Source organism: Babylonia areolata, chromosome 32, assembly GCF_041734735.1.
Source record: "Babylonia areolata isolate BAREFJ2019XMU chromosome 32, ASM4173473v1, whole genome shotgun sequence".
NCBI classification, from domain to species: domain Eukaryota; kingdom Metazoa; phylum Mollusca; class Gastropoda; order Neogastropoda; family Buccinidae; genus Babylonia; species Babylonia areolata.
The window spans coordinates 7,138,693-7,148,095 of record NC_134907.1 but is presented as its reverse complement, the minus strand read 5'-3'; the positions used below and the strand labels follow the sequence as shown (position 1 = coordinate 7,148,095).

General features: G+C 43.7%; 1 protein-coding gene across 1 annotated transcript in view; it reads right to left on the bottom strand.

Moving 5' to 3' along the window:
• LOC143276565 (uncharacterized) overlaps window positions 1-9,403 on the bottom strand; it is a 51,077-nt gene extending 41,674 nt beyond the window's left edge. Inside the window, exons 1-3 of the mRNA XM_076581153.1 lie at window positions 9,347-9,403; window positions 4,875-4,960; window positions 736-762 (exon numbers count right to left, since the gene is read on the bottom strand). Coding sequence (XP_076437268.1) covers window positions 736-762; window positions 4,875-4,941 — 94 coding nt within the window. The 5' untranslated portion in view covers window positions 4,942-4,960; window positions 9,347-9,403. The remainder of the gene's footprint in view (window positions 1-735; window positions 763-4,874; window positions 4,961-9,346) is intronic.

Here is a 9,403-nt window from a genome sequence, read left to right as displayed (position 1 = left end):
TTTCAATCTCTTTTCCTCAACCGCCTCCCTCCTCCCGTCTGTTTCTCCCTTGCACTCCACACCCCCCCCCCCCCCCCCTCTGCCCCATCTCTTTCTCCCTCTCTGTCCTTTCTCATTCCATCCTTCCACACCAAATGGTCACCTCTCTGTCTCTTTCTCCATTTATTTCTCATCTCTTTCTCCCTGTCTTTCTCAATCTCTTTCTGTCCTTCCCTATCTCTTTTCCCTCTTTCCCCATGTCTTTCTGTCAGTCTGTCACTATCCTTTACCTCTTCCGCACTTTTACCCCATGTCTTTCACTATCTTTTTCCTCTTCCCCTCTCTTTCCCCATGTCTTTCACTATATTTTTCCTCTTCTCCACTCTTTCCCCATGTCTTTCTATCCGTCTTTCACTTTTTCCTCTTCCCCTCTCTTTCGTCATCTCTTTCTGTCTTTCCCAATCTTTTTCCTCTTTCCCCACCTCTTTCTCATTCTTTTTCCCGTATCTTTCTACCTGTCTTTCCAAATATCTTTTTCCTCTTTTCCCACTCCATACTTCTCTCTTTCTACCCCTCTTTCCCCATCTCTTTCTGTCTGTCCAAATCTTTTTCCTTTTCCCAGTTCTTTCTCACTCTCTTTCCCTATCTCTTTCTATCTGTCTTTTCCAATATCTTTTCCCCCTTTCCACATCTCTTTCTCTCTCTCTCTCTTTCCTCACATCGTCTCTCCGCACGAAACGGAACGACCACACTTACGTTTCGGGCACAATGACCTGCCTTTTCCTGCAACGCAGTGAAACAGTGTGTTTAGCTAATATTTTACACATACACACACACACAAACACACACACACACTCTCACACGTGTGTGTGTGTTCTTTTTTTCTTTCATTCCATGGATTGATTGATAATTATTCATACGTATAAAGTGCCTATATTCGGTCAAATGCCAAACTCTAAGCCCTTTACAAACACGGAGTTTATTTGCACAATAGGCTTGCCTACCTAGGAGAGCCGACTTGGAGCTGCCTTTTGGCGCTTATTATTCCCCCCCCCCCTCCCCCGCGCGCGTGTGTGTGTGTGTGTGCGCGCGCGCGCGTGTGACTGAAACGAGTGATGTGTGCCAAAAGGCAGCAAGTCCCATGTAGGCAAGCCTGTTGTGCAAATAACTCCGTGTTTGTAAAGCGCTTGCTTCGAGTTTAGCATTTGACCGAAGATAGGTGCTATAATAATAGTAATAACAATACATAGTTTTTCCATGGCGCGATATCAAGCACCAATGCTGCTCAAAGCGCCTTACATCATAGTTGACTATAAACATGCCTTAAAAACATAACAACCGCTATCTGACAATGGAAAACATCCAGTGTGTTCATATGAATGCAAAAGCACACTAAAGATTATAAAAGCTATGAAATAAATAAGGCTTAGTTTAAACAAAATGCATTTTTATAGAACACACACACACACACACACACACACACACACACACACAGATATATAAATGTCCCTCCCTTACAGACACACACACACTGACATTAAATATCAACTGCACTAAAAACAAAATTGCATAAGAATTAAAATATTTCTTATTTTCTAACATAGAATTCTGTTCGGACTCACTAACATGCCTACACACTTACACACGCGTACCAGAGCATTGTAACCTCACAAACACATGCACGCACGCACGCACGCACGCGCGCGCACACACACACACACACGCCCATTAAAAATAACCAGATAGAAAAAATGACATCACATCTAAGACCGAAACTACATAAAATACACAACGCATTAAAACAGGACTGTAAAAATACTAGTACAAAGATACTTGCCAACAAGCATACCTTGGTTTAACCATTCCGCCCAGAACAAAAATGCTTATGGAAAAGGTAAGTTTTCAAATCTGACTTAAAGGAATGTAGATCAGAGGAATTTCCAAGAGATGAAGGTAGAGAGTTCTGCACCTGGAGAACCTGAGCTCTGAAAGACCTATTTCCAGCGCATTTCAGATTAGTCCTTGGAACTTTAAGCAGCTTTTCAGAACTGATATTCTTGAAAAGATAACCCACTTTTCATATCCTCGATTTTCTTCCATACTTCCTTTGTATCTTTGTAATCTGAAACTTCTTGAATACAATAATTAGACCAGTAGGCCTACTGTCTTTTGGCTTGAGCAACAACTCAGTTGCAATGATTTTTGGCTTTCCTCATTTCTTCATGGGATTGCTCCACCCTGTCCTTTAGTCTTTGCTTGTCAATCTCCGTGTTCTTATCATTTTTTAATTCCTTACTATATCCTTTAACCATTGTCTTCTTTTTAAGTTCAACAGCCTCTGCACACGCTTAATTCCACCAAATATTACCACAATGCTTTCCTTTTCTGGCGGGTGTTATTTTTGGAATCAATAGTTCAGCTGCTTCAATGATTATTTTAGTAAGTTTTTCATGGACGATATCAACGTCTAAATCTTCCATTTTATTTAAGTTTTGGCTTGAAAGAAAAGATTGATATTTTCCCCAATCAGCCTGTTCGTAGTGGAACTTTGGTATTGTATCATTGCTTACATCGTTAGATCTATAATTTGTATGAAGTTTAAGAATAACTGGAAAATGATCACTGCCTAGTGCATCATCTTCTACAACCAGGTACTGATTGTTGCTAGGTTTGATGTAACGAGTGTCAAATCAATTGATGCAGCCTTGTGGCTTGATACATCTGGAATTCTTGTTACATTGCCATCAATTAAAAGATATAAAGAGGACTCTACTAGATTTTCAGGAGACGAGAATTAGTGACCGACTCACAAAATCTTCACCAACAACCCACTGTTCATTTTCTTTTACTAAATTCAGAAGCCAGATTGAGTTTGAATCAGAAGGGCCATTTTTCAAATTAACTGAAAGGAAATGTATGAGTAAATCATTTATCTTAATCTTGGCACCTGTTGCTGAAACATCAATAATATCTTCGGGGACAGGGGAGGCATTGAACTCATAATTAAGACCACACTGGACACATGATGCCGTGGTAACCCTTTTAGAACAGTCTATGTGATACAAAGGAGGAAAACAATATCCTTTTAAAGAAGGTAATTTTACCTTTAGTTACATCTAAGGACTGTAAAATCAAAACTTGGTGGTAATTTTGAGCAAGATATTCACGTAAATAATCTAAATTAGAAGCAATGGATCTGCAATTCCATTGCATGAATGCCTTTCATTTTTAAATTTGACATGAAAACTACCACACATTAATTCAGAAATGGATATAACTTCAACAGCTGAAACAATCGCTTTCTTATGTGGGTTTCTAAAAGGGTTACCACGGCATCATGTGTCCAGTGTGGTCTTAATTATGAGTTCATTGCCTCCCCTGTCCCCGAAGATATTTTTGATGTTTCAGCAACAGATGCCAAGATTAAGATAAAGACATATGTGGGGACTTTCTTTTTCTTCCCCACTTCAAGCGGGCAAAAGGCCTTGTCAGGCCTGCACACCTTGATATTGATATGATATGATTATGATAGTGCGGATATAAATGTTTTAGTTTCAAAGAACTGTTTTCGGAGTACTTTATAACATGAAACTGATTTTCTGTACTTACAAATTGGGCAAAAATGATGACTGACGATACTTTCAATGTACTTGTTTCGTAGGCGTTTTCACTGTCAAATAAGGGCTGTCTTTTACGAGACGAAATTCCATCATAAGAATGACGAGACCCAAAAACACGTCATCCCGAGATCATGTAACAATGTTTTTACGTCATCATTGGAACTGTTTTTAAAAACAGCAAAAAAAGAAAAAACCAAAAAAAGAAAAACAAACAAACAAAAACATATCTCTTTTTAAAAATAAGCTGAAAAATATAGAGGTACCTCTGAAAATCGATGAAAAATTCCCCATAGCACAAAACAAAGTGTAGGAACCCCTGTTGAAGTGTCCTGTAAATTCCAAGGGATGGTCGCCGGTACAATGGTTTACAATGGTTTACGCTAGAGACACAGCATGACGCACTAAATGTATATTTACCGTAAGCTCCCACCGAGGTCACCGCGCTAACTGAAGATATTGATCCTGAAATCCAGAGTTAAGCTAACACACCGATGACACTAAATACAACTATATAAAAAACAGAGAAAAGAATATTCGTAGAGGTGTTTTTCTTCTTCTTCTGCGTTCGTGGGCTGCAACTCCCACGTTCACTCGCATATACGCGAGTGGGCTTTTACGTGCATGACCGTTTTTACTTCGCCATATAGGCAGCCATACTCCGCTTTCGGGGGTGAGCATGCTGGGTATGTTCTTGTTTCCATAACCCACCGAACACCGACATGGATTACGGGATCTTTAACGTGCGTATTTGATCTTCTGCTTGCGTATACACACGAAGGGGGTTCAGGCACTAGCAGGTCTGCACATATGTTGACCTGGGAGATCATAAAAATCTCCACCCTTTACCCACCAGGCGCCGTCACCGCGATTCGAACCCGGGACCCTCAGATTGAAGTCCCACGCTTTAACCATTCGGCTGTTGCGCCCGTCAGTTGAGCTGTTGATTCCTGTTGCGGTTGCTAACCAGGGGCAGGCCACTCTCTAACAAGAACATACCCGGCATGCACATCCCCAAAAACGGAGCATGACTGCAGACATGGCGGGGGTAAAAACGGTCACACACGTAAAAGCCCACTCATGTATACGAAAGACTACACTGCACTACAAGACTCAAGACTACACTACACTACATGTCAACGCAGCACAACGCAAAAGTACAATAATATAAAAGATAATACAATACAACGCAAAACACTACAGTACAGTGCACAACACTACAACCACATTTATAACCACACAATAGAAGGGAGAAGAAAAAAAACAAAGCCTCTCAACTTGTACTTCCCAGGGCCACCAGAGGGCAGCAGCAGCACAGCACGAGGAGCACGTGCAGCCAGTTCATCTTGCCCGTGTCCACCAGTCTGGAACATCAATGCGGGCAGATGCACTCTTCTGTTGCCGCTGTTTCGTTGAATCAAACACATGGTGTCACACCCTGCGTCATTGATAGGCCACACAACACACGGACAGCCAGTCAGTCCAAGAGACAGACACCAGTGTACACGGTTCACAAACAGTTGAGGACCACTTGGGAACCTGCACAGTTCCCTTCTTTAAGGCATGGTGAAATGATGCTGAATTTCTGGCAAACAGCAGTGTATACAATGTAATGAGCACCACTCATAACCACAGATGCTTTCAATTTCAGTTTTTCAAGGAGGCGTCTCTGCGCTGGGACAAATCCTTATACTTTACACCACATCTGCTAGGCAGATACCTGACCAACAGCATAACCCAACCCACCTAGTCAGGCCTGGAGTCCATGCACTATCTTTGTGTACCTATCAAAGTGGATTTCTTCTGCAGAATTTTGCAAGAGCACAGCACTCTCCTTGCCACGGATTTTTCAGTGATCAAAATGCGTGCTGCACACGGGACCTCAGTTTCCCATCTCGTCCGAATGACTTGAGGCTCGGCTTGATTTTCCAGTCATTCTTGGGAGAATGGGCGAGAGCAGGCTTTGAACCCAGAACCTCACCAGCTCTGTATTAGCAGTTGAGCGTCTTAACCATTCTGCCACCTTCCTCCTATACATGAGATGCTTTCTGTCAAGTGCACCTCCGCTACATTAAAGAAAAACACAGCTGTTGTTTATAAACCACTGAATAACTGTCCACTGTTGGCTGAAACATGGATGGGAACACGTGTGCCTGAAACAGCTGTCTGTGTGTTCAGCAAGAGGCCAGGGCAGACAAACGCAGCATGCAGAAATTGAATCATCTTTGCTCAACCTTCGGTTGCCAAGCATTCTTTTGACTTGCGCTTACTGTTTGCCGGGCGATTTGGGGTTGCGGAGGGTAATAATTTCCCCCCCCCCCCCGTCATCTGCACCGTTTCAGTGGCATTACTCCCACGCCGCTCATTTAGATTCTTTCATACACGGCCACACCCGGGTTCGTCACAGTTCCAGCGTCGGCAGTGCGCAGGGAACCATCGATGTTAGGTCGCTAGGAGGCCACACACCAGAGGAGACCCTGCACTGCTGCCGAGTCACTTCGGTGGTGTTCAGTGGTGCCTGTTCTGATTTAACGTACTTAGGACACCACCTACTAAGCCCCCTACTAACGACAATAATGGCTTAGTCGCGGAGCCAGACTGAGTGAGCGTCCCCCCCAGAGTGGAGACCGCCACCACGTCCCTCAAACAACAGCCGCTCATGAATCTGCCGACACTGAAGACATTGACAGGACTGACGGGCGCAATAGCCGAGTGGCTAAAGCATTGGACTGTCAATCTGAGGGTCCCGGGTTCGAATCACGGTGACGGCGCCTGGTGGGTAAAGGGTGGAGATTTTTACGATCTCCCAGGTCAACATATGTGCAGACCTGCTAGTGCCTGAACCCCCTTCGTGTGTATATGCAAGCAGAACATCAAATACGCACGTTAAAGATCCTGTAATCCATGTCAGCATTCGGTGGGTTATGGAAACAAGAACATACCCAGCATGCACACCCCCGAAAACGGAGTATGGCTGCCTACATGGCGGGGTAAAAACGGTCATACACGTAAAATCCCACTCGTGTGCATACGAGTGAACGCAGAAGAAGAGAAGAATTGACAGGACTCACCCCAAGCACGGAAGTGGAGGGGTATCGAAACTGAGGTCACCATGAGAGCAGGGCATGAAAGGCCACAACTTTGAGATTGTTTTGTTTATACTGATGATGATGAAGGAGGATGACGACGATGACGATGATGATGTTGCTATGGAGGTCCATTTTGGTTTGGGACTGCGTGACAAGGCTGTACTCTACTTGTCCTGTCATAATGATATCCCGGCGTTAACCAGGCCCAAGAGATACAGACACTTGCAGTGTTGGTCAGGTAATTTGAGCAACACACCCAAAGACGTATCCTAGAAGTGGATGACACTCGACTGTGTGGTCCCAGTCTCCCCATTGAAGCCCACAGCACACTGAACTCTGGGTAGGAGCCGGCCACAGGCCGAAAAACCCACCTCCGCTGGGATTCGAACCCACGTCCTCCCAGCCGTCAGTCCGCGACGCTAAGCGGAGGGTACTAATTAACAAACAAAAAATTCTAGCACGTAAACTACTTCAATAAACTAACCCATACTTGTCCGAAAGGAAAATGAACAGACTATCAAACTCTGATAGTAAGAAGTTCATCTAACACACGTCCTTCGATTACAACTCCTGCCTGTGCGACGCCCATTCACTAAATGCTCACTTTCAGACAGTATCAAAGAGGTTAACAGTGACCCAGTTGGCCCACAGTGCATGGGGGAAAGGGGGTGGGGGGTGAACACTGTTCACAAGTCCACCTGCACACGCTAGCTGTTTGATCAACGCGAGCGTGCTTTTCTACCTCCACCCTCCACCCCCCTCATGCTGTACACGTAATTCACGACTTGCACGAGACTGTTCACCACCCCTTTTTCACGCTGTTCCTCCCTCCCTGAATAAATGCATTGTCTTTTGGTCAGCTGCAGGTCAACCGCAGAGCTATGCTCGACTGCTGTTCCACTTTCGCCCTTTGCTGGCTACATCTAGCTCTTCAACTTCCTCCTCACGGCCCTCACCCCCACCCCCACCCCTCTGCAAATCATCATTCTAACATGCAGTCACGTCGTGCGAACCACCCGACAAGATTTTGCCACACCTTGCACACAACTCATTGTCGTCAATGACTTCTAAAGCTTCCGCAACATCTTGGATGGCAGTGTCATTCTTTTCAGTTGGAATACACCACTGTTTCCAGCCACTAAGGTAAGGTTATGGTTCGTCGTCCGCCATTTTTGTGGAGTGGGGGACACAATAACAATATGCATCAAGTCAAATCACCATAACTTCAGTCCAAGCATTGTTCTAAAACGAAACAAACGTAAAATGACACACACACACACAAATATAATTACATCCGCAACGAAAATAAACTTCAGCATACTGACATGTACATTCTGGGTGGAAGGACAAGTCACATACACAAACATCGCTATGTTTGTTTGAGAATACGTAGTCATCGCTATGTTTTTTTCCGTGAATGCGAAAATCACAACCACGTTTGTCAACTCGTTGGCATAAAAATTTCATTAAAACACACACACACACACACACACACACACACACACACACGAACACAAAGAAAAAGAGAGAGAGAAAGGAAGAAAGAAAACTATGAATTGTATTGCAAGGCTACCTGACTGTATACAGAGTACACAGATTACACAAGACAAACGTGTTCATTTCAGGAATCCCAGTGTGGGCGCATGGACATGTTACATATTTCATGTATCTAATAAAAATATAAATAACACTTGGCACTGTGCTTATGAAAGTTTACAATGGACACACCAACTGTTTGGTTAAGACATACATAAGATATTCATTTTGAGGAAGAAAAAAAACATACAAGAGATACAGCATTGTACAATATACACATACCAGAAGTGGGTGGGCATTTTCACAAAACGCAAACAGGACAAATTCAATGAATAAACACAAAAGAAGTAAGCATGATGACTTACAGAAATACACCTTGTCTGTCGAGTTAAATCAGAAGGCATTCATTAAGATTTTCAGGAATATTATTGGGTGGGTCAGCAATCATTTGTTTGCACTTGTGAATAATGAACGGAATTCTTAAACATTTGATTTTTTCCAGTAAAATTTTAGTCAGTTTATTTTATCAGCCTCGTCAAAAGATAGACAGTCAAAGAGGTAATGGAATTCGTCCCCGTTTAGACTGTGCAAATACGGTCTTCATGGGGAGGGAAGGCAAGGCAAGGCAAACTAAGCCAAGACAAAGCAAGGCAAGGTAATGCAAAGTAAGGTAAGGCAAGGCAAGGTAATGCAAAGTAAGGCATGGTATTGCAGAGTAAGGCATGGCAAGGCATGGTATGGCAGAGTAAGGCAAGGCATGGTATGGCAAAGGCAAGGCATGGCGAGGCAAGGCAAGGCAAAGCAAAACAAACCTAGGAAAAGTAAGGTAAGGCAAGGTAAGGCATGGCAAGGCGAGGCAAAACAAAGCTAGGAAAAGTACTGTAAGGCAAGGCAAGGCAAATTAAGGCGAGGCGAGGCAAGGTAAAGCAATGCAAGGCAAGGTAAAGTATGGCAAGGCAAGGCAAAACAAAAGTAGGAACAGTAAGGTAAGACAAGGCAAATTAAGACGAGGCAAAGCATAGCTAAGTAAATCGAGGCAAGGCAAGCCAAAGTAAGGCAAGGCAAGGCAAGAAGTTTCTTGTATGGTCACCAGGAGCATTGAAACAATAATGAGACGGCTTTCACCTGACAGTGTGCACCAGAAGGAGAGAGGACAGAATCCGATCTCCAACCCTCCGCCAG